This window comes from Varroa destructor, unplaced genomic scaffold (genome assembly GCF_002443255.2).
Source record: "Varroa destructor unplaced genomic scaffold, Vdes_3.0 BEIS01000007.1, whole genome shotgun sequence".
Classification (NCBI taxonomy): domain Eukaryota; kingdom Metazoa; phylum Arthropoda; class Arachnida; order Mesostigmata; family Varroidae; genus Varroa; species Varroa destructor.
Window position 1 is genome coordinate 22,676,927 of NW_019211460.1, and position 25,079 is coordinate 22,702,005.

At 42.2% G+C, this 25,079-nt stretch overlaps 1 protein-coding gene and 1 long non-coding RNA gene across 9 annotated transcripts in view; both read left to right on the forward strand.

Moving 5' to 3' along the window:
• Positions 1-11,076, forward strand: part of LOC147754459 (uncharacterized) — a 30,602-nt gene extending 19,526 nt beyond the window's left edge. The window contains exon 4 of the long non-coding RNA XR_015316684.1: positions 10,688-11,076. This is a non-coding gene — a long non-coding RNA (uncharacterized LOC147754459). The remainder of the gene's footprint in view (positions 1-10,687) is intronic.
• Positions 11,077-11,253: 177 nt separating this feature from the next.
• LOC111254451 (uncharacterized) overlaps positions 11,254-25,079 on the forward strand; it is a 37,731-nt gene continuing 23,905 nt past the window's right edge. For 2 of the 8 annotated variants that reach the window (XR_015316682.1, XR_015316683.1), the window contains exons 1-4: positions 11,254-11,918; positions 14,547-14,759; positions 15,828-15,908; positions 16,183-16,470. Coding sequence is in view for 6 of the 8 variants with exons in the window: in XM_086974463.1 (XP_086830589.1) it covers positions 11,898-11,918; positions 14,547-14,759; positions 15,828-15,908; positions 16,183-16,461 (594 nt within the window). In the remaining 2 variants the exon portion in view is untranslated. The other 6 variants (XM_086974466.1, XM_086974463.1, XM_086974464.1 and 3 more) reach the window with 6 other exon arrangements.

A 25,079-nucleotide genomic window follows, 5' to 3' on the forward strand; every position in this document is an offset into this window, starting at 1 on the left:
AAGTGCTTCATTTCAACTTGGTTCTGCGTAGCAGAAGTCCAACTGTTGTGGCAAGTGGGATCTGCCGAAAACGTTTTGGAGGGAGCAGGGCAGGCAGGGATAGCGAACAGAAGTGAGGAAGAACGACGCTGTGAGAACGATAGATAGGCGCCCACGGAAAAATAGACAGATACCGAGCAGGAACAGAATGCAGGAGGCAGCAGGATACGCCGCGCTTTGGTGATTCAAAGGGCTCTCGGGACAGCTACAAGTTTCTCTCTTCCGTTTGTTCCTAACCGTTTGTCGTCTCCGTTCCTGTTCACGAGAACTGCTGCCAGTGTGTTGGCTTCCGCTGCAACCTCCCCTGACGTCGGTTCCATTGCCCCCGTGTAGTGCGAGCGCTCCAATTCTGGCGGGTCGTGCTTTTTTTCGTTGAGTCGCCCAAGGCAACGGGACGTGCCGTGCCATGAAATGGTAGACAGCGACATCTGATAGATAGCGAGAAATCTTAAGAAGAAAAGGAAGAAAACGAGGACTCTCTCACATAGAAAGACATGGCCGTCTTTAGAAGAAGTAGGCCAAAGTAGAGGAGACCAAATGTATCTTTGATGGGTAACAAGATCAAACAGTCCACATGTGCAGGGCGGTTGGAAATGTTGCGTGTTTAAGCTTTGGTGATTATCTATGATTCGCTAGATTTTGATCCTAATCATTCGCAATATACTAAAATGGGTAACTTAGTTAATACAGACGTATGCTGTAAAATCGCTCAAATATTCACACATACCATAAACGTTCAAAGAGGGGTGGGTCTGTTCGAAGAAGTGTATCTCAGGCAAAACACTAACTTTTTTGAGGTCTTTTTTTATTATGATACCGCTGAGTTAAGCCTTTAACAAATGGTACTGAACTGAAAAGAGGGCAGTTGTCTAAAACAATATCACTACTAAATATACATATTGGATGCATTGAATGATAAAATAGATATTGGTTAAAAGATGCCTAGACCAAGGAAGATTTTACACGAAATTAACATGGCTATTTTCAAAAAAACGTGTATTTACATGAGGCGCTGATTGAAGGAGGGGCTAGAGGAGGGCGTTCTAAATATCTAGTTTCGCATTGAATTGGTATTGAGAAGCATCTACTGGCTTGATTTGCGTATGTATATATATATACATATAGTGTGGTGTACAGGAAATCACTGAGGACGGCCAACCCCTAGCTGACTAACAGCGGTCGAAATATTGATTTAGATATGGTGCAGACTAAGTCGGTGGGTACTGAAGTATTTCAGATAGTTTTTCCGCTTCAAATTCAGGCTTTCAATTCAATACAATCTAAGTTAGATGGATCACAAATGTCAAAATTTAATAGAACTTCGCTAACTAATGCTTAGACAAATCGCGAATATGCGTTGGAATATTCAGTGGCGAACAGTATGGGCATGGCCCTGCAAATATTGCAACAAACGACGATTTCTAATATTGAACTTCCACTTTAATGAAATGAACAAAATGGCCAGTTCGGCCCGCGAGATACGGCGCATATCGGACGTACCGTCCTGTTCTAGCGTTCTATATCGATGCGTATGAGGTGCGCCGCTCAAGTCGCGTTCTCACTCGATGACCAACTCGCTAATATATCGATTTTACGCAATTGCTTTTACTCTGATAGCGATAAGCAATTGTCGTATGGTAAAATTACATACTAATCATCACTAAAGCCGGCTCAACTGCCAGCTACAGAGGCAGTGAAATATGTTTACTTCATCTCCGGACGCATCAGCTGCACAAGTTAACCTGCCATCGTGGAGAAGTTAGTAGCAATAACCGGCGGAGCCAACTCCAGTTGCGGTTCTTTCCGACGCACAAATCTAAGACCATGTTTCTCTTTCGACAAGCGAATGTTATCCAATACAGGTAGATGCCAGTGGATTCCTCCTGTGGATAAAGGGAATGAATGGAATCGAAAGGAAGGGTGTACAGCCCATGCGCGACACCACAATGGGCCTGTCGAATCAGCGAAGCTGAAAGCCAAGCAGCCAGGCTCCTGCTGGTACCATAAGGACGTGGCACGCAGAAACTCAAGATGAAAAATCGTATCAACACAAACAAATCTACAAGAGTCAGTGAGATTTCGCGACAAGTGTCACCCCCTAGCCCACTCTCCGCCAAGCGACTTCCACTTTTGCAAAATCGCCATTAAAGGCTGCTAGAACAACAGCATGAGAAACAGCATATTTTTTTCGTTGTCAACGGAAATATGACAACGACTCGACGTCCGTCAAGATCAGGACAGCAGACGGATGAATAGATGACTATGAAGGGCGTGGGACGCAAGAATTCGGTCGATACGGGCCGACTGAATCAAAAAAGATCACATGGCCTCGAACCGCTGCTCCCGTTGTGAATTGGAATTCTCAAACTCCGCTCGTGTGTTGACATCTGCGTCGGCATTGAGCGTTTGCGACACACACGAAACAGCTAGAGTAGGCGCATGCCGTTGCTGACCCAGGAGCTTTTATCCGACCGAACAGACCCTTCCGATTGTTTTATTAGGAGCGACCCTGTGTCAGCAGCATATAGTGATCGGAAGCGATAAAGTTGGAAGCAGAGATAGCACTGAAATTTATGGCTGCATAGAGATTGGGTACCAGAAGGGTGGTGGCGACATCTTCGAAAAGAAAGCTCCAACTATATTGTATTTGTAATAACAATGCAAACATTAGATCGGATAACCTCGCAAGCATCGGCCAGCACCCGGTAGCACAAACCACCTATCCTGTCAGGCACTTCGACTGCGGCTGCTGTGCTTCGGGAGGGATGGTGATGATGGAAGGGTCGAGCGCGATTACGACGATAACGGCGTTTAAATAATGGACAAGGTGATGCATAAAGGGTCACATTGTAAAGGCTGGGCGAAGCAGGACGCGAGAACGGAATGAGTTTGTGCAAAGTTGCCGAGAAATCGGTACGCAAATGCTCATAGATGGACCTAAAAATTGCTATTATTACATACGTGTTATTCTATTTGCCTGCCTGGATTAATTTACTATAATGCTGCACTAGCATGTTTCTTCAATTTTAAAGTCATTTATAGAAAAGATCGACGTTTGGGTCAGTTTCATGTACTCCCGTTGTTTCTAGCCAAGATTGGCTACGACGAAAAATCAATATTAATCTATTCGATGAGATAGGTTTGAACTCGATATCCCAGAACGCGGTCGTGTATAAGAACAAAGACTTTGGGCTTGTTGCTTCTTGGTTCAGACGAAAAGTAATATCGTGAAGAACGAGAAACGAAAAAAAAAGTAAAAAGCAATTAGCGAACCTTTATTTAAAGTCATTTGATTAAATACTACAATTGAGAACGAGGACTGAAGAAGCTGAGGGCTGGCTCTATGGTGCCCAAGGTATAAAACGTCTGATCCTATACAACGTCGCATATGTAATGGGTCCAGAAAGATAAGAGAATAAAAATATTTTTCAAAAAAAACAACCTTTTTAGACATCGATCTAAGGTAATCGAATAAACGTTTATTTACAAATTAGCCAATTAGCTAATAGGCACACTTGGAAGCTCGATAAAGCAATAATTTCGGTCTTTTAGCTAAACCAAACAGGTAGCTATTTACATTACTTTGCCCTAGCTATCGATATATTATTGCTCTTCTTAGTGTGGCAACAGAAGATGTCACAACGCCCATGGAGGAATTCATGTGGAGAGAACAACTCGAATTATAAAATTTCAATGTGATTAATTGTTGAACGCGGTGACGACTGTAAAATAGTCGTTAAAAAAAAACTTTGAAGCTATCAGCCCTCTTCAATACGTTCACATCATGTCCGCATATGACCTTGCGTGTTCCTTTCATATTGCGTAAACCAGCCTACAGACTCACGTTTACAAAGGCAATAAAACGGATAAAAGTGCCCTTCGTCTTAAATTTTAGTCCGTGTACATACTCGGAGTATTTGTAGACCTCAGGCGATTTATTATAAAAACCCATTTGACCTAGTTTATTTACTTGGTCATGCACAGGTAATCCACGCCGAAGGATGTCCAATTCCTTAAAGAATATGATCTCTTATGTCCTAAACATAAGCATAACATAAAGCGTTGCAAACAGGGTTTTTGTTACAAAGTACAACTGTTAGTCCTCGTATGGAATATTTCCATATTATACTTTGGTAAAGCTAATCATATATGCTTACTTTTTGAGTCGGAGAATTGTTGCATGTTTAACTATGATTCGTTGATGACTACATGGCGAAGGCAAAAAACAATCCTTTTCTCTTCTAGGCGCCAGCCAGCATGCAATGCATGTACGAAAAAATCTATGCATAACGTATACACAGCCGTTTCTATGGGCCAATGTGGCGACAGACACACGACGTAGTAGCACCAGCATAAAAAACAACTAGGAGAAGCTAGAATTTTTCGTCTATGTATGGCCAGCGAAGTCAAACTACAGTCAAGTTTCATAAAAGCGTCCGATTATCATTTATCTGCCTAAAACAAGCAAACTAGTCCGTTGCGAAAGAACACGCTCCTCATAGCGGAGCGCTTGTCGTTTTCGCTCTTTTCCTGTTCGATACCCTTATTCTTTTTCTAAAATATTCCACCACTATTTTCTGCTGCTTTTCTTCTTCGTACCCCCCAGTCATATGAAAAGTAGCATCGCAGTACGTTTCGACGCTTCCCGACGACGTTGTCATCTGTTTCCCACCTTCGCGACGTTCCCTACCCCCTCCAAGCACTACCCTCGTTAATGGTCTTGGGAACCGAGCCTTTAGAAGTTTTACGGGCAAGCCTCGAATTCCCACAACTCCCATGACACCCATGCGGCGTACGACGTTACGTGAAACAAAGCGGCCGAATACGTTGTTGTTATCGTTGCTGCGGTTCTTGCTGTTGTTATTGTCGTTTTCCGGACTCGATCGACACATCCGCACCGGAGCACTGCCATCCGGTGCAAGTCTTTCGCCACAAGCTTCGGAGACATTTTCTCCCTCCTTTCATAACTGTGCATCTTTTCGTTCTTCGCCGGTTTGCGCGCCTAATCCCTGCGTTGCTGTTAAGTGACGACTGGGTAGGATTTCGTCAGCATGACGGATGACCCGCTGATAAAGGCTCCAAGCAATTGAGAGTGCCAATTACTCGCAAGGTGCCAGTATGAGAGCTTACCGTTGAAACGCGTTAGCGTTCGGTTTAGGTGTGTAGTAACGATACTTTGGTCTCTGGCCATGCAAGCGATGCTTGCGGCTCTGTAGGTTAGGGGTCGGCCTAACTGTGAACGGACCGTGAAGGCTGCGGTTAGAAGTTGACCCAATGCGCTTTTTCGTTCACTTTTCGAAATTGGGAACTGCTGGAAAATAATCTGACGAATAACGTAGAGAACCCGAGTAAGGGGTACCCAGTAGGCCACGGCGCACCCCGGTAGCGCTCCTGCTTCAGTTTCCATTACTTCACCGGCAGAATCTTTACACAAAATTTACACTGATAGAGCTGAAGTGGCAGTGTGTTCCTGCTACTAATCACGGGCAAGTTCAAAACAGAGGGCTGGCAAAATCGGAAGGTAATAATGTGTTTCATCCCGAAGACTCTTCTCCACAGTGTTACGAACCGGAACATTCTCAGTAGCCATCGCCACTTCTGCTGAAAGCCTCCGTTTACTCACCTTCGTATCCCCAACTACTATACTGGTCTCGCACTGATCTGTCTTGCGCATTACCTAAGCTTCCACTCTGTTTGTTAATCATTCTCTGATCTGACGGGTTATAATATCGAGAGGTCAAGCGCCTGCCCCAAAGTCGGCAGACGAACGTTTTCTTTCATCTGTACTAGGAAAAGCCGATTGTCACCGTCGCACCGGTTCGCGCTAGTTCAGAGCAAATCAAAGAAAGAAGAAAGGCCTGCGAAAACAGAAAAAAGCGGGCACTTCGTCGAGGAAGACAGGAAAATCTGCATGCAAGTGTGTAAGGCAGGCAGGCAGGCAGGGCTGCTGAAACAGGAAGGCATAGCAGACAGGGGAAATGTCCTCCGCGCCATTGGGGCGAAGCGACCAGAAGCGTATCAGAATCACGAAAAGGGATCAACGGTGGATAACCACAATACCATTCCTAAACTTTTTCTTCTTCTGCAGCAGCCCTTTTCTTGCACTCACCAATTATCGCCCTCGTCACCTATAGCCTTGCTTACCCCTTCCAAAGCCAAACTCACCAGGCTTTCAAGGTGGCAAAAGGCTCCACTCAGGGGTTGACAAAGTTAGGAGAAAGGGCAAGAAGAAGGCACTGGTAAGCATCGACTGCTAGATGGGTTAGCGTCGGGATTCCTTCCGTTCGTGTTTCCTTAATCGTACACGCTGTCTCGCCTGAGTGGTGTCTCGCTTTTTACATCTATCTCACTCATAAAACGGCATTACGACAACAGGTAATCAGTTGGCGTAGCACGAATTGAAAACTTTGACCATTTATCGGCCCATCAATGATTGATGTCTTAACGCTCGCTCGTCGTACGTATGAATTATGGAGACAGATTATCATATTTAATTTTAAAGATATAGAGTATATATGTTTACTGTATATATGCTTATAAAAGTTTAGTGTTTATGTATGTTCTTCTTGAGCTCATAATTATATGGTAGTGTCGGCTTTTTTTTCTATGAGACGAATTTAATGACGAGAGTTTTCAATATTGATGATTGATTTTAGCACGTTGCATGAGTAGTTGCAATGGTTGTGGGAGGTAAATTTTTTTATAGTGTGCAGCATGGCTCGAGACAACCTAGGTCTCTTCCATCCAACCGACCAAGGTAAGCTGCCTGACCGCCGCTTTATAGGGCTTATATAATGAGCCATTGTGTCGCATCATCAATCCTTCCGCGTGATATAAACATACACACACACCAAATAGATATTCCCTGTCATATATATATATATAAGCTAAAGCTTCATCCAGCTCCGGCCAGCCTTTGTCGATATTCAGCATTTCAGCAGGCTCCTTGCCCGCCTTGGTGGCCTCACCCTGGCCGTTCCGTGCGACTTTTAATCGTATTATAGTTGGGGCACGCGTGTAGCCGCCACCCGCTTTCAAATTTTCAAAAAAGACGCTTGCTTGGCCTTCTTAGAGCTTTTCTTTTTTGCTGCCATCATACACACGACAAGCTCGGGTCATCCCCTGGCCTCCAGTTATGCTTGATTTTCCTTCACTCCGGCGTGAGCCACCTCTCCCTTAGCGCATATGATCCGCTCACTTTTTCTCTCTTGCGCTAAAGCCCGATTGTACGCACTCCCTCATTTTCAATGCTTTGTTGGGCCCTTAGGGTATAAAAGTCTGTTAGAGACATTGCGTTATCAGCGTCATAACGCGGCGCGGAATCTAGTCTTGTTCTTGAATTTTGTTACCGAATACGGCGGCGCACTATGCGACAAGCGGGCAATAAGCAAGGACACGGAGGGTGCCTAACTGTTGGGAAGGAATTTCGCTTGACCTAGCTGGTTACATTACGCATCTGTGCCGTTCAGCTGGTAACCGACCGTCTGCTTTTACTAATTTTTGCTGATCCCGCCTCATCCTTGCCTAGTGGCCTTGGTACCATCTGAGCTATTGCCATATTCTGGATCGTCGCCAGCTCATTATGAAAACTCAAATGAAACCAAGCCAGCCGAAGCAGCAGTCACCCGCCACGCTCGAGATCATCCGTGTCAGAGCCCAGAGACAGTATCCCAAAGACGGCGATGCCAACGTGAACTCAGGGATTATATAATTATCTAGGTTATATTTGTAATATGTTTCTCTCGTCGTACAGATTCTGTGGCCATCTAGAGGAATTTCAAAAACATATAGCCTAAGTTGATTTAATTTATTCCATTCTCATTTGAATTATAGAAATGTATAGTAATAGAAAAGAAGTGGTCCTTTGTTTATGCTTGACAACTTTTCTGTTCATCTGGGCAACCCAAAAACTGGGTCCCAAATCTATGGTTTTTTTTTGCGGTGCTTGCGCTTTTGCGCCTTATCTGTTTGTTTGTGTGTAATTCAAATATATGTATGATTTTCATCACGCTATCTTGCGGGTATATACTTATATATGCATACTAGAGCCCCTGTATCATTTAGCTAAGGTACGCTAGGCAAGAGATTTTGGCGGTTTACTTTACATCGGTAGAGCAAATAATTTCTCGACCTGCATAATATACCCATGTGATTTAGCACCGCTGGACATTTTTCTGTGGAGGAACAGAGTCGATATAACTAGGCACTGTACAACCGAAGAACTAAGCAGGTGTATTTGATAATGAAAATAGACAATCATGTCCGCCTTATATAAAAAGTTATCGAAGATTCTGTGTTTTTCTTTGAGTTTGTTTGAGTAAATGCTATGGAGGTATTTTGGACCGAGAAATCACGGCTTCCGTCAGCATTTATCATATGGCCACTGGGTCATGAATCAAATATAGAACGTCAAAGCAGAGAGATTTGACCAAATCTATCACCTCGGACGCACTATACGTGTGTACCTATCAAAATTCCTTAGAAAAAAAAAAACTACACGGCCATCCAAAAGAAAATTTTCCAAAAAAAATACTTTCATTTGTGTCAAATACCTTTTTCTTTCTCTGCTGTTAGTGTAGTACTATGTTGCGTTACTAATAATTTATGAGGCTTAAAATTGAAACTGTATCCCAACGCCAATATCATGTCAAAGCTGTCCGAGAAGCTCACCCTGCACGTCTGTGTCTAGTCGGCCACCTTGTATGTCTGTCTTTCTCATTTGGTTCTTGTCTCGTTTACTTCGGTTAGCTGGAAGCGTGGTGGTTGAATTCGGGCGTTAAGGCATATCGGGTTCAATTGGGTGGGGTGGGGTGGGGTGGGGTGGGCGGAAATGAGAAAACAAAGCCCAGCTGAGATCCTGTGAGTGATTTCGATTAGTCAACCACCCGCAGTAATTGCCCCCACCAAATGCATCTAAACGATTCATCCACCCAAAACCAGCTCCTTCTAGATAAGCCGTGTACCAGCAGAAGTGCAATGGTTTTTTCGCATGATTCGCAGATCATGCTAAGCGTCGGCAGGTAAAGAAGCACCTAGTAACCAGAAGAAGGGAGCCAATCAATATAGTCGACTGAAACTCATCATGACGAAACTCAATAGCCCGGACGATTTCGTTGTTGAAAAAGTTCTGTCCCGTCGACGATTGCCACTTTGGCAGGTTCCAGTAACTCGGAACGATGACCGCTGCTGTTATGAGCCTGGAATGGGGTAATACTTTGCAGACTTGCTATTCGTAACGGCTGGTCGCTTCCGGAAACGCCACTCACTTTCTACCTGTCTACGTGTAGTCATCTAGACCAAACCCCCAAGGAGAAGTGAAATGTATATGACAAGAGCAGAACAGAGGATAATTAAAGAAATTGGGGAAAAAGCTTGGCAACTGGTACACTGACATCAGCAAATTGATATTGAGATTGAATAGCAATAGAACAAAACAGGTTCTCTTGCTAGCGAACTGTATATCTAGCGTAGATGACCTTAGGAAGATCCGTGTATCGTGATTCTTTAAAAGGCGAAGAACCGGTAAGACGAAAAATACATGTGATTTGCTTTCGTCTGTAACAAGAAGTATATACAAAGTAAAGGGAACATGTGATATTTTTTACTTGCGATAGCTGAGCATCAAATACAAATATTAATCAGATGTGGTCGTGGTCAAAGTTCTATGTTGAATACACCTTAAGGTCATCATAACCTGTTGAAATGGCATAATTGTGAGAATCCTAGTTCATGCCATATGTTTGCTTGCAACAATTATGACGGTGACCTTCTAATGAAGTCTAGCGCATATGCCGAGGTTCTTGTTGACCGCAGACGAGAGGCTTGTTACGAGCTGCTAATAATGGACATCTTAACAGACGTGCTGCTCAGTTTGACGTACGCGGCTATAAATTGCATATGGCCCCAAAATGTATTTCCTCTAAGATCCATTGAGAAACTTATATAAAGGTAACATTCACCAACTTAATCGAAGTTTTTCATTATTGACGATAGTAATACTATCGTTATACGCACACCGTGCAAAACGCGGGAACTTAATGCATTGAAATTATGTTAGTCGTGTCGATAAAAAATTAATAAAAAATGAACCCTCATAGTAACTATAACTTTACAACGCCGCCACCAAACGTCGCTATTCAAAAATACCGATCAATACGATATCATCTACGCTTTTTTATGGTGGGGCATAGGGCGCTACACAACGATAGTTATTATTAACCGATTTGTGCCTTTGCGGAGCCTTTTCAGCTTTATGGGTTGCATATATAGTCCATATAATTCGTTCGTTTGTTAAACGTAGAAATATATACATACATATAACATACTGAAAGTATGCTTCAAGAAGAACTGCTGAGATGCCTATAAAATACTTTGTGCTTTATTCTTCAGTGTTAAGTGGCGTATTGTCTAGGGAAATATAATTCGCACATCTCCAAACAATTGAATACCCCATCCTTGAGCTTAAAGTAGAAGTTTACAGTGATTTTATTCAGATGCATTATTTCGATCTGGAAGTGTTCCTAACAAATTATTAACACTAAGGATATCGGCACAAAAATATACAAATATATATATATATATTAGAAAAACATACTTTGTTGTTCATTCAAAATTTCTTTACTTTTTTTTTACATTTTACAATTTACAGAGACGTGACTGGTGGGACACAAATCGGTTTTGTTAAACGTATTACTTCGAAGTATTAAAAGCAAACAGGACGAAGTGTAACTACCCCATTATATAACACATACAATTATATTTCGAATCAGTCATTTGGATTTTGGGCATCGTTTTTATAACTAGTGTGAACAAAACAGGCTTAATCCTTTTGCTGTACGCTTTCAATGAACAGCATATTTTGTAAACTTTCTGTAACTATCGAAGAGCATTTTTTTTTGTCTTGTTTTTGTTTTGAGCAACTTATTTTTTTGTCTTTATTGTATACATAATATAGATATCTAGTAGTTTCGGATCTACCTTTTGCGAACGGATGAAACGAAGCCGCTCCGAAACAAGCGGACTAGTGTTTTCGGTTTGGTTAAGCCTTTCATCAACCTATATATATATATATATATATATATATATATATATATATATAGAGCGAGAGAGAGAGAGGAAAATCGTCGTAAAGTTAAACTAAATCTCTTCAACTATATAAAAGCTGAAAATTTATCGATCGTTTGGAATTGAAATTTATCACTGAATATTCCATATCAATACCCATATATAAAATGGTTAGCTATCTTCGTAGAACGTGAAATTGTCCAGTGTCCAAAGTTATCATAAGTTAATTTTTCGGTGATCAGAGGTAGAACATTCTTAAGCCAAGTAGGACTGATTTTGCCTACGGCGTTTCCTATTCTATAACGCTTCCCTGCTGTAACGTCAACATACATCGTTCGATTCTTTTAACATCTAATTAAAATTAGTCGTTAGGGCTACAGCCGATTCTGCTGCTTCGAAAAACAAGTGCCAGCATCCTTCCCTATCTGACGCAAACACGAACTATCGATGAGTAGCACCCTTCATTTCAAGCAAATTCAAGCAAGAAAGGCCGCATTTGTTCCAAGTGCGCCGTTAGCCAGTCTCTACGGTTAGCTAGATTCTCGATTGCGTTCGTGTATGTACGCGTACTTAAATTCAGCCCAGCGAACGGAAATACGTTGTTACAACAAAAAGGAATTTTCCGACGTCTAAATGTCTTGATGGTGAGGGCATCGATGTTCTACGGCTACCGATCAGTACAGGTCGATCGAGCTCAATGGAACAGTTGATGTCCATAGCGATAAACGAAGTTGTCTAATGTGAGGTTAAGCCATCGTTCACTTCGCTGTTGTTCGATTCGTCGTGTTGCGTATATGTTCTTGATATCTAATGAGGCTTGTATTTTTATTGAATTTCTGTATTTCCTTCATATAATATTTATTCATATTAAAAATAACTGTTTTTCTTTAACCTTATATATATATATATATATTGTATATTTATTATTAGTTTTGTGCAGTTTCTCGGAGTTAATTAATACTGATATAATAATGGAAACTAAAATTTCGATGTCGAAAGAGAACCAGCTTTGTTTCAGCGTGACTGTCAAGTTTAGCACTGTCGGAACGCCCTAGACTGTACTCAGGTCCGTTGAAGGCCACACTTCAATGTGAACCTTCTATATGGTCGAAGGGTCGACAAGCTACTATTAGTGCCATCTGACAGCAAAGATTCGTAAAGTAGCAAGTCGTGGTTCATACCGTGTGTCAAGCTATTTCTGACGATAACGGCTGTAGCGGGAACACTCGATAGGCTTTAGGTCGTAGGCAGCTGGGGCGGTCTGCAATCTGTGCATTACATAAATGCACAGCGACAGCTGGGAAGGTGACGATGTCATTTCTTTGCAATCAACAGAAAATCGGTTGGTCGCCGAAAAGCACAGATTCAGTGTGAGTATCCTCGTTGCTCGAATTGCTCCAGCTGCGATATCCGGGTGAAGAAAAGAGGGACGGGGAGTGAACGACCGAGTGAGAGCTAAATCATTCGCTACATGAGAGCGTTTAGCTTAGCAATGAAAAATAAGCTTGCGAACGGTACCGTATGCGTGTGTATAGCCTATAATATGACATCCAACAATGGCTCGCTCTTAGAGAGGTTGTGATAGTAAAATCCGTTCGTCTTGTCCGGGACGCTTTCCAATGCTAGCTAATTATACTCACGTATGGAAGTTGTACGCTTGGTGTATGTAAAGTTAGCTATCTATGCAGGTTTATCGTCTCTCACTAATAAATTATCTGGAATGGGTAGTTGGTCTATTCGGTAACAATGGCATAATAAAATGTCGTTGCTTTTTTTGCTTTAGCAGCAGACCCATTGGTGACAAACGAGAAACTGGCGAATTTTCAGTCGTTTAGGTAGCAGCATGAGTCCCCGCGATTGTGATGATAGCGCGGTGGATTGCGAGTGTGCTTACCAAGTTTGGAAACACAGGATAATTTATGTTAGAGTGACTCTGTTCCGTGACAAAGGCCAGCCGTCTGAAGTAATGTTTAACAACTAAGAACTATCATGAAATACAGAGGTCATTTCTTAGATGCCAATAAAGAAATTTAGTAAACGTTCCCATCTTAAATTAAATTATATATAAACTGTATAATCTATTTTGTTAATAGTTATTGCCACTATTTCTCAATACATTACGGTCGTTGTTTATTCGTCTTCTGATTTAGTTCACGCTGACACTTCGTCACTGTTACAGAGTCTTCAGATGCTACTGAACAGATGTTTTGCATCGGAACATACAATGTTGGCTATACAATAGCCGTGAACGCATATTTTGTTTTCGAAGATGACTGAGCTTTGGTTACATGCAAATGCCTATTGTGGCAGCACTTCTCCGACATCAATTTCAGGCTCAGGTAACGCCTATCCCTTATTAGCTCAGAGAACTGCGTAATAAAATCACTTATATTATTATCAATTTCAATGTGCGCTGATTATTTCAAGTCCCTGTCGACCGCTATTTAATTGTGCAACTACTATAGACATAGGTATTTATTTAGCTTGACCTTAAACAGCATTGAAGGTTGCGGGATCGCCATACTGAGTAGGGCTAGTTCTTAACGTTGCTACCTACGCATTACCGACCTCTTCAACGTAATAACATCATTAATCCACTTGAGGCCGTCGACAACATATACTATACGAACGGCGGAGTGGCCCTGTTCCCTGTCCGGGCCTACTAGTACACGCAAAATAAACCTAAGTGTCCGTGAGTCCGGATCAGCGTTGCTGCCACGCCAACGCCTTCCACCAAAATTTCAATGCTTAGTCAGTTGCAACGGCCCGTTGAAATCGGCCGAGACCAGCGAAGAAGCAAGCTCAAGTGCTCACTTCCTTTCAGCCTTCGTTTGTGGACCCGATGGCACGACCTGTTCAGCTTGTTCACCTCTTACCCTCGCATGCGCCGATTAGCCAAAGGCCAAGACTTGCTGACATTTCTTTACAGAATCACTATCTAGCCTTTTTTAGGGCTTCTTCTGATGGTTACTCATTATAAGTTTCTGATCGTTATGTACGGTGAGTTGGGCACTGCGACCCGTCCTACCCTTACCGCTAGAACTGTGCAGTGAAGTGAAACGCGAAGATTACAAACTCAATATGGCGCGCGATCTTCACTGGCTACGGACATCACCATCTTCTTCTAGTTCAGATTGAGTCAAAAAACAGAATCATATATGTCATTAGACACACGTAATACTGGATTAGCTGTTGTGCGTAAATTAAGCTGAAGTGCTGCGTGCAATAGTGAACAAATTCGAGGGTGCTCTGATTACGGGAGTGCGCCGGAGTTCATGAAGGGTTCGAGAACTGAATGAGAGAGTTCCCTTTTTAGCCATTCCGTGAGAGCTTTGTGCTCATTTCGCCAAACGTCTTATTGCTAAGCTGCCAGTCAGAAATTCTGTTTGAAAAATCATCCGAAAGGTGGAACTTACTTCAAATCCATTGCTTAACAAAGATAGGAAAAAATGGCCATTGGTGAACGCGCCTGGAAGGCTGTTCGCTGGGGAGCGACTACAATAGTTACAATCGTCGCCAGTGTTTTTGGCGCTGTTTGGTCGCTGTTGGCGCCATGGTCTCGTATTCGACGAGCCCCATTTTTAACCGAACAACCTCATTCGGACAGTTGCAATAAAGCAGTTTGCTGTGGAATGGATCTAACAACGCACAGAAAGGTAAATGTTAGTGGCACCATCATGCCGCCGCTATGCATCGTAATCCGTTAACTACATCTGCACGTGTTTGATTATATAAAAATTCTATTAGATTTATAGATATATACATGTGTTGGTAAGATTTATACATAGTAATGTCTTTAGATCCTAACCTATACTCATGAGCGTCAGCGGACGCTTACTTCTCAGGTATGGTTGGAGTAGTATGTTATGAATTTTTGTCTATTATATATAAGCATATGGCTTCGTCAGATTAAAGTCGTTTTTCTTTAGAAAGGTAAGTAGCTTTTATGTGTCGTAATTGTGTGCCTTGAAATATAGTATCGTTCCGTATAGGACCGGTCCGTTAAATGGTGCCGAGTTTCTTATAAGAACTATCTTTCTTTTCTTTTCTTTTCTTTTCTTATTTAGATTCGGATTAATTTTCGAAACCAGTAACTTGGAGAAAATTAAGCTTTTAACTTTGCTATTTTATCGCTGTTGTGGCAAGCTTTTCTTGCCGTAGTGAAGAGCGTTTCAAACCAATCGAAATACATTTTTATCGTACATTTATTAAGGAACTTTTCATTATCATTTAACATTAAGGGACACCTATTGTCCTACGGATGTATCCCACCCGCATATTCGAATAGAAATATACATGCAAGCGCTAACGTTAGGTATTGTTATTAGGAGGAATATGGGAAAGAAAATAAGAATATTTAAAAGAAATAACCCTTGCTTGTTTGACGAACGCCTAAGGATTAATCCTCTGTTCCTATAACATGTCTAGATAGTATAGACTAGAAGGGAAAGATACGGCAATAAAACGGCAACATTGATAGTAGATCTATGTTGTGTTCAAAAATTAATACGGAAAAAAGTAGTAAAGGTAAATTTTACCGTTACTCGATCAAATTTTGATCGGGTGAAAACAGTATCTCCAACACCAAAAGCTTTTTGCATCAGAGCAGAGTATGCTAACTCGTCGTAAAGTTGAAACGGCTTTTGCAGTTGTATTATCGTATAGTCTGATGGCCAAAACCTCTATTCTGTTCACTAAAAACCTTACGTTGTTCTGGTTTCCAGAACCCCTGGATAAAGCCTTGTCATTGCAAGTTCAATACAATCCTCTACGTCAACTTGGCCCCAAAGTACAAAAATTACAAGGTGAATATTGCAAAATTCGTTAATTTGCTCGAAACAATCAAGCTTTTAAGGTTTAAAAACTCCAAATGATTGGAAAATCTTCACCTATGGCAAACCCCGATGGGACGCAATTATACACATGATTAGGTAATGCCCACTTTCTTTACCTCTGCTTACACTCACTTCCAATGCTGTTAAACGTTAATCCCATAACAGATTCTAACATACTCCAAATTATGCCTGCTCATATAATATACTTGTTAAATATGTTTGTATATATTTGGTGTTGTTGCAGGATTCATTTGAAGAGGCGGAACGGCAAGTCCATCTGGCAGTGCGCAAACCTCAGGCTTCTACAGCGTCGACCGTTGGGCCAGATAACAATTTGAGAGCATCCCGAGACACCCCATCACCGACTCCGACTCCGACTTCTGCCAGCGGTCCTGGACAAACCTCACCTGGATCCAAGGGTGGACGAGATCCTCGCGGACAGTCATTGACGTTGCGTCAAGGTGCACAGATTGCCCGCCATAGACCGCCCGAAGCACGCCATATAAAAGCAACAAATTTATAAGGGATGAAGGTGAATGACATAGTAATAGTTACTTTACGTATCTTTAGGAGGCTTGGAAGACATGAGAGTTTCATTTTGCCATACCGCGCCCGAGGCAACTGCAGTTGTCAGTGCTTCGAGTGTCACGCTACGCAGCTTAACCTCAAGCGATTTCTGCGCAGTTAAGAAATCAGCTGTGCAACGATACCGGCTATGTTTATAATTTACATTGTACGAGATGCTATTGTTTTAAGAGCACTAATTGCTCAATAAATTTCTTCATCTCTATGTTTTTATAAGAGACGTTTTTCTAATTCGGTCAGGTTGGACCAGTGTGTCGACAGACGAAATTCGGCTACTGTGTTTGCTTGACGTTCGCGTCCAGTTTCTCCGCTACAGGGAGCTACAGCTGTGATAAATAGACTTAACATAAGAACGGTCTAATAAGGAGACTAGCGGTCAAACATGGGCTTCTACAGACCAACGTAGATTAGAAAACGTAATTGCATAGGCAGTGCTATCGAGAAAGTTCACCTTTGAATATGTTAAGGCCTTCCAGTGACGCCATTCGGCCTGCTGGGAGAAAAAGAATTTCGTGAGAGAATAACAATTAATAACGAAGGCTCTGACCGTACAATTCTGTTTGGCTATCAAGCGTGTCACGACCAGAGATGTTGGAGACCTCCCGGCAGCGGACAACTGTAGGTAAAGATTTGCCACATATAATTCCGCTTAGAAAGTAATTCGTTTAGCAACCATCCGCGGCGCCATCCGAAATTGCATCGTCGTTAAAAATCAGCTTGAAATATGTAGCTCTATTTTGAAGCTGGCTTGGTTATCGAATAAAAAAAAAGTTCCGTGAATTTACTCAATGCTCTGATTGCTAGATGGAAATTCTCACTTGCTCACTGAGATAATGTCTAAAGTCTAGCCTAATTTTGGTCGTCTAAATAGGTTTACGCGTCGATTTGCATATCTGGTTGCTCTTTAAGAAGAGTTTGCCTATCACGAAACCTGGTGACGAAGATCATGTACGTACAATGAATGACGTTTTTACGCAACAACTATTAAAGTAGGCGACTAGCATTACTTGATCTTCATCGTATCTATTTGTCATAATCATTATTCAACTATTTGATATTGTATTGACTTGATACGGGTCTGAACGAGCAATCCGTAAATCATCGATCTAAGCTTTTACTTAGAACGTCCCTCATGGTATTCTATCTAGAACAGAGTTCCAAATACCGAGTAATAGACGCTTATTGCGCTATAGAAGAAGCGTGTCCATACCGAATACAGTCTGTGTTGTGGATTTGAAAACGGGACAAGTGCCAATCAAAAAACCTAATACGAACCTATGGGGAAGCTGGGAGTTGTTTAGTACAACGGACGATCTTTTCCCTAACGGTAAAATAAAATTAAGTTCTCGAAGACAAGTTTTATGACATTGTATAATTCACCACCGCAGCTCCGGATGGCGGAAAGGTCTATTTCGCAGGGGCTCTTCGCGACATTCTAATTCCAATCGGAAAAACCTCCATTGTTCTATGATGTATAGGTTATCCATGTTCATGTATGGTTTTCGTCTAAGCTATACTGTATGTTTCTATATATACTTTATGTATGATACTATGACACGACTGAAGGACGTCTAACGATTGAAACTTGGCCAAAAGCTCTTAATTTAAAACTAGCTGATTAATACTAACTTATTGTAGATAACTGTATTTATAACATTCTGATCGAAAACTAAAAGGGCGTAAAATTTCACAGGGTACAAGAGAACATTTAGGTGGTCAGCCCCCGTGACAGTAACGGCCTCTGAAAGTTGTTAAACAAAATGGTTTTTGGACAAATGGAAGGCCCGACGCTGATATGGCAGGATTTATCAACACACGTTACTATACCGAAAGTTATAGCTATGCATGCTGCGAGTGCGGCCTATATCCCAAAGTGGTTCTAGAGGGCATCGCGTGGATATTTTCCACGGTACATTGGGAATACTAATAATAACGTAGTCATTTCATGTCTATACACTACAACTTGGCCGAAATTATACGTGACATTCTGAAGATGACTTTGCTCCGTTGGCGTGTCTAAGGTGTGCACTCGTGTTTAAGTTCGGAGCTAACAAATTTATTTGACGGAAGGGCTATAGTCAATACCATGTTGAGTATGGTGGCCGTTCGGTGTATACGCCTGAAGTTTACCGAAAAAGCTTTGGGTCGGCAATTCTAGAAGGGACACAATCATTCTTGAGTCTGGATCTCGTTGTTGATACTTGTTACAGAGATTTATTTTATAGCGGGTATTCGCGGTGCTAGTCGATACCGTTTTATGGAAATCCCTCCTTGGACATTGCTTTGTGAGGGTTTTTCTCAAGTAAAACTATGCTTGAGAAGCAAAAGAGCAATAGCCTAAAATCTCATATAGTTAATGCGGTAAGTTAATAGACGTCATTAAAGCATTTATGAGTATAAGCAAATTTCCAGCGCCATAAATGTTAGCATTCATATTCATTTAACAGAAAAAAAAAAAAGGTACCTCTTTACTGTATTTACTATACATACTATAACTTCCTTTCGCTCTTTGGCTTAATTACGGGCGCATGGTTTCTACAATGACAATCGAAGCACCATAAATACGTACATCGTACGTAGACCGAATAGCCATAGTGTGTACAGTCGCCATTCGTGTATTGGACTTATTCTGGCCAAACAATTAAGTGAATCATATTTGTAAAGGTATACGCTAATTTTACGCGGCGCCATCGTACGAATAGTGAACCACACAAATTACGCCCCTCTTTCGCCACCGAGTGAACGTTCCTAGCGTAATAAATCTCCCTAACATGCAAATTAGTATACATCCCTATCATTAGCAACGATTTCTCTCCTAGGGACTAGTCTATCGTCAGAGATGACGAAACTTGTATCTGTCAATATGAGTTGAAACCCACTCTATCTGTCTCCTAAGGCCTATCCCCATCAACTAAATATAAAACTAGGCCAGTTCAACGGTCCTGCGCGCGCGGTGGATTCGATCGAGTGAGCACTACATTACCATAATTTTAAAAATTATACACCTAATCTACAATTCATTTTGCTGCCAATGGCAATGAATGCTAAATGTATCTGACACAAATATCCTTTTTTTTTGTGTACCAAATCTACAGGTACCGTTGACAATAAGGAGCTATGGAACTTAATATTATAAGGCATGCAATAGTTAATGGTAGCTTGTTAGACGACAACGTACTACATTTAGCATCTTTCGAACGTGTGATGTTACAGTTCCTAGTCCGCCACACACCATGTTACGTTATGTCACTATATAGTTTCTAACATTTCGTGCAGACTGAATGGAAGCAACGTGTTTGGAAGCTTCAAAACGTCGATTTCCATCACTTTTTTTCGAGTTGACTCGCTCCTCAAACACGCATAAAATATTCCCTTTCATATTTGTTTGTCCTTGGGCCGTAACACCCTTACAAAACCCCATGTTACTACTGCTTCGTCCCCCGTTCTCCATTTCTGCCTACGTGAATAAGCGCCTGTCTGTGAACAAGTTTGATGTCAGCGATCATCAGCAATCCACTTCGAGAACTACGTCCATCCAAGCAACGCCTTTTCATCTACATCCTTTTTCGTACCTACTTTTCTTATTCTATCCCTAGTACGTGTCAGCTCTCGTCAACTTCACTGCCTTGCCTCTGTCCCCATAAACTCCTCTGAAACATTCGAGAGTACATCGTGGGACCGTCCCGTCCACTATTTCCCGTTTTCGTCGTGGTTGGACCCGATCAGAGCATTTTTGTACGACAAGCGCGCGGTGTGCATTGTTAACAGCAACGTTGGTCTCCGTATTCTTTCAGTTTCGTCCCGCAAAAGTTATGCACCAAAAGGAAAGCCGGTAGATGAATGGGACCAAAGAGAAAAGAGATAACGGCATTCTATGCGCGGCATCTCCTTCTCATTGAAGACACATAACGCGAACACGGCAGACAAGCTGCCAAAACTGGCGTTTGGACCAGTGCATTTTCCGGTCCCGCGACGGAGGCACCTGCTACCCCCTAGATAAAAACGATTTCCGTTTGGCAGATGAGGATGAATGCACTCAGCTTGCTTGTATAAGCACGCACGATAATGCGTACGATAGTAAACGTACGTGGCCTGATGACTGACTCAATCTGACGGCAAATAAGTCAAGCACGTAGAACTGTCCACGTGCAGAGCTGTGCGGTCCATAAGAATGGCATAGCAAATCTGGTTGGAACACGTGTACGCTAAGTATCACGAAGCGTCTACATACAATATACTTGCAAATACCAGCGGCATTGAGGGGAAAGGAAAATGACGGTAAGGAAATAGGTTCGATCGTAAACAGTAAATAAATAAGCAAAGAAAATAGTGAGCAGTGTAGGTTCAAAGGCAAAGGGAAAGGGAAGGATCATTCGTGAGGTTATGAACTAACGCGCAGATAAGTACTATTGAAAATTCTGCTATACTAGTAGAGCAATCCCTAACTCTCGCTAATGCTTATGCATATCGATGCGGGTCGTTAGATTTGCGTTGGCCCTGCTTATTTGTGGCGTCATCTGTGCTCTATTATTAGATAGGATAAACCCAGGTATACCTTATCTACTTTCACTGCCGGTCATATACTGACATGCTATACTCGTAAAACTTATCGATATCGAAAGTATTAAATCAACCAGGAGAATAATTGTAAGGAAACAATAGATTCCATTGAGAACTACGTAATCTTTAATGATTGATTGTATATAGATGCTTGGTAATACGCGCTCGCTTCTGCTAGTCTCCGTTCGCAGATAACAACAGTAAAAACGGCCGAATGAAACATCCTAGACACGCTCGCAAACTCAGTTCCCACAAGCCGAATCATGAATTGAATAGTCGCTTTCAAAGTTCAGGTAAAGGCGACGAAATGGAACCATCTCCAGCAATCGTCTCATTCATACATACATCATCGATTTTGCTGACAGGCGATCCTCTACGAAGGCGAGATGAAGTCGATGTTAGCCATGGCACTGACTACACCGATAAACGATTTACAGCGGTGGGGTGGCTGGTCGAGCCACAGCGACGATGCTGAAGGAGATGTAAATTCGAAACGAATGATTCGATTGCCTCGCCGCCGCCGCCGCTGCTGCTGTTCCCTCTTCGCCCCGCTTTGTTCTTACGTTTACCCCTCTACAGTCCCGTATACAATGTACTCAGTGTCCGCCATTCTAACTGGTAGTGCTTCTGTCGGGTCTGAGCTGTACTATCGTTTTTGTCGTCATCCATGTCGTCTACAGGCGTTGTGTTGTGCTCCTGAAAGGGCGGCAGGCAGAGCTCCTTCGAGGGCAGTCAATGCGCCAGCGAGCTCATGCCAAGATTTGCAAGGACTCCCGCTACGCCTCCTCTTAGCGTATGCGTCCGTCTTTGTCCTGCGATGTGGGATGGAATGAACGAAGAGGATAAGACCCACCTGAGCGGAAGAGTCCTCATCATACTGTCGTCGTTGTCGCTGATATTATGCCTGCAGCTCCTGCTGCGATTGGATTGCTACTGCTCCTGTTGGCCCCAGTAGTTGTGTGTTTTTGGCTAGCCATCAACGAGTGCGCAAGCAAACCTCCAGCGAAAAGGCTGCCACTGCTAACGTAATCGAGTGCGCTCATCTGTAAAGCTTTGTCCACGAACGTCTGACAGTCACTGTTATCCCAAAAGCCTCCGACGGCGTTTGGTACTCAGGATGCCCGGCCACACTGTCACCTCATATAGGTTAGTGGCCTGCTGGTGCTGCTGCTGTTGGCGGCACCACAACTCGCTTTTGTCCCCGCTACAAAGCATAGCTAGGCACGAGCTTATTCCTGCCCGTTGCCATTGCTGTTGCTACCCCGGTTCTTCCCTACTCACTTCATCGTGTCTGTTATGTTGCTTGATTTCGCTATATCGTTGTAGGGGTCGTCGATTTGATGATTTGCTTCATCCACTTATATTTCAAGGGGTAATAGTTAAATACTGATAGAAGTACAGTTTATACAATCCAACAGCAATGCAAACGGCATGGCTTGCCGTTAATATATCAAAACTTCATGTACCTCAGGTGACTGTCCCAAATTTTCTACACGGGTTCATAAACGATATTCACAATTTTTACACACTTCTTAACTAAAACTCGCCGTGCTTACTTAAATGTCTAGCTAAATATTCTGCTTTATCCGTGAGACATGTAATCCTACCGACTTCAATATTCGAGAAATCTCGGACAAAAACCCAGCTTGTTAAGTCACATTAGCAGGGAAATTGTCCTATGGGTGTTCTGCGAGAAACAAAAACATTTTCTCTCCTCCCATAATTAATTCTCTACAGTTTCTGCAACGAAAACTGTTAAAAGCTGACTAAAAAGAGCACCCCGATCACCCTGTTTTATAAAGGGTGCGCAGCATATGCTTACTGTATCTCCATAGAAAGGTTGTGCTGAAGTGCTTATACGGCTACACGCAATCTATATATATACATACATACATATATATGTATTATATAGGTTGGCAAACGAATATAAATGAGAATAATCAACTTTAATGAATTTTTCTAGTTCCTGCAGGACGACGAGGTGTTCCTCTTTTCACTTTGTGTAATCCAGGTTCGATTCCTAGTTGCGATTATAGCGAAGCTCATATTCTTTTGTAACTATCGTACACCTGAAACTTCTTAAAAATCCTTTTTTTTTTTTTTTTTTTTTGGAGGAGATACGTAGTGAGCAAACTATACTTTCTAAATTACCATGATGTCTTTATGAGTGAACTAATTTACGGTAATTTGTTAGATGAAAAGCGTGAAAGAAGGTAATTGTAAATTAAAATTGTTGTTAAAATCACATAGTTTTTGTTCTGGGTGCCTCATTACGATATCTATCTATATCTAGTATTGTCACAAACATCCACAATATCGCGGGCAAGGATTGACATCTATACGTGTAGCAAGACAAAAGTCTCATATGGGTATATTGAACATCTGGAGTGCTGATTACACGTAAATTTTGGCTTCTACATACGTATACATTCAAGAACGTGCTCTACACAAATTACCTATATAAATGTGTTCATTTTTTATCCGAAACTAAAACGGTCGTTACAATTGAATTCTACTATTAACGAAAGCATACACTGAACTGTGTCTTCATTAGAGGGTATTTGTCTTCATCGAGGTGTACGCGTAAGACGATCGCAGTTCCACAATAGTCGTGTCATAGCTGTAATACGAGCGTGATTTGGAGTCCATTTATAGTATCCAATATAGTCAGTCGCACAGCAACAAGCACAAAGATGGATTTATGTCTGTTGTTAGGCCCACCATTGCCCCAGATCTATATATATATATGTATTTTAGTGTTTTCGATAGAACTAGTTTCTCGCTAGTTCAGAATAATAATCTGACATAATACGCATGCATACATTAAACGAATCATAAGTTGTTCGAAACCAAAAAAAAACTTATCGTTTACAGTAAGTTCGTTGCTCAGGTTCGAAGTTGTCGCGGTCGCCGCCGATTGACTACGAGGGCTCTACCGTAACGCTATATATATATATATATATGTTGTTAGACAAAGCTGATTGAATCCTCCGCTCAGTTTGATCAAGCGATTGCTTGGGCTACCGTACGTACAAAATACATTGGTGAAAACAGCTTCAGCAATGTCAGTCTCTGCGATACTGTCGCATGCTGGCAGGAAATACGCTTTCACTATATAAACCTTCCCCCAAATCCATTGTTTCACTTGAACAATAGCATTATTACAGTACTGATATTAGATGCTGCTATGTGGAAGAAATACAAAGATCCGCCGCGAAGAGTATTCGAAGATAAATATCTTGTGGGTCCCTTCTCGGCCTTTTCCGTTCGGATACACACATACCCCTTTTATGTCTGTGTGTCGTTATGCTACTTGTCTGTCTCCTTCGAGAAGGCGTTAACGTCGTTATCAAGGTGCGCGGGCATCTCACACTAACAAGTAGTAAATTAAGCAATGATAATCCCGCGAAAGGTAAAGCAGCAGCAGCAACAACGAGGGTGGCAGTAATAGTAGCAGCTGCTATTGCGGCTGCTGGTTCAATTCGGAAATCTCCCTCTTCGTCTCTCAATTTTCCATCGGTCTTCCGAGGTCTTTCGGTCGTCAAGCAATGGCCGACCGGTAGCTTTCGGCCAGAACCAACACCCACTACTACGCAACATTTAGTCTGCTGCTGGGGCGGTGATCAAACGAGATGAAAGAGATCCAGAGCGTTAGTTTACTCTATTCGAGCAAGAGAGAGCCAGTACGGATGCTGGTATCTGGCGATGGCGTCATCGTGCCAGCTGAGCAAGAGCAGAGACCCCCCGAGCAAATGTTTACTAGCGGAGCCATTACAACCCGTCGCTAAAAGCGAGGCACATAGCAGATCGAATAAGCGAGAGGGGTTGAAAAAGGTAAGAGAAAAGAGGGTTAGGGAAACGCAGAGATGAGAAGGTTTTGTTAATGCTGCTGCTACTGCTACTGCTATTTGGATTGTAGCCAGCTCGGCTATAAACTGCTCGATCTACTGGCCAAATAAAGAAGAGCCAACATTGACCTATCTATAAGGCACGTGT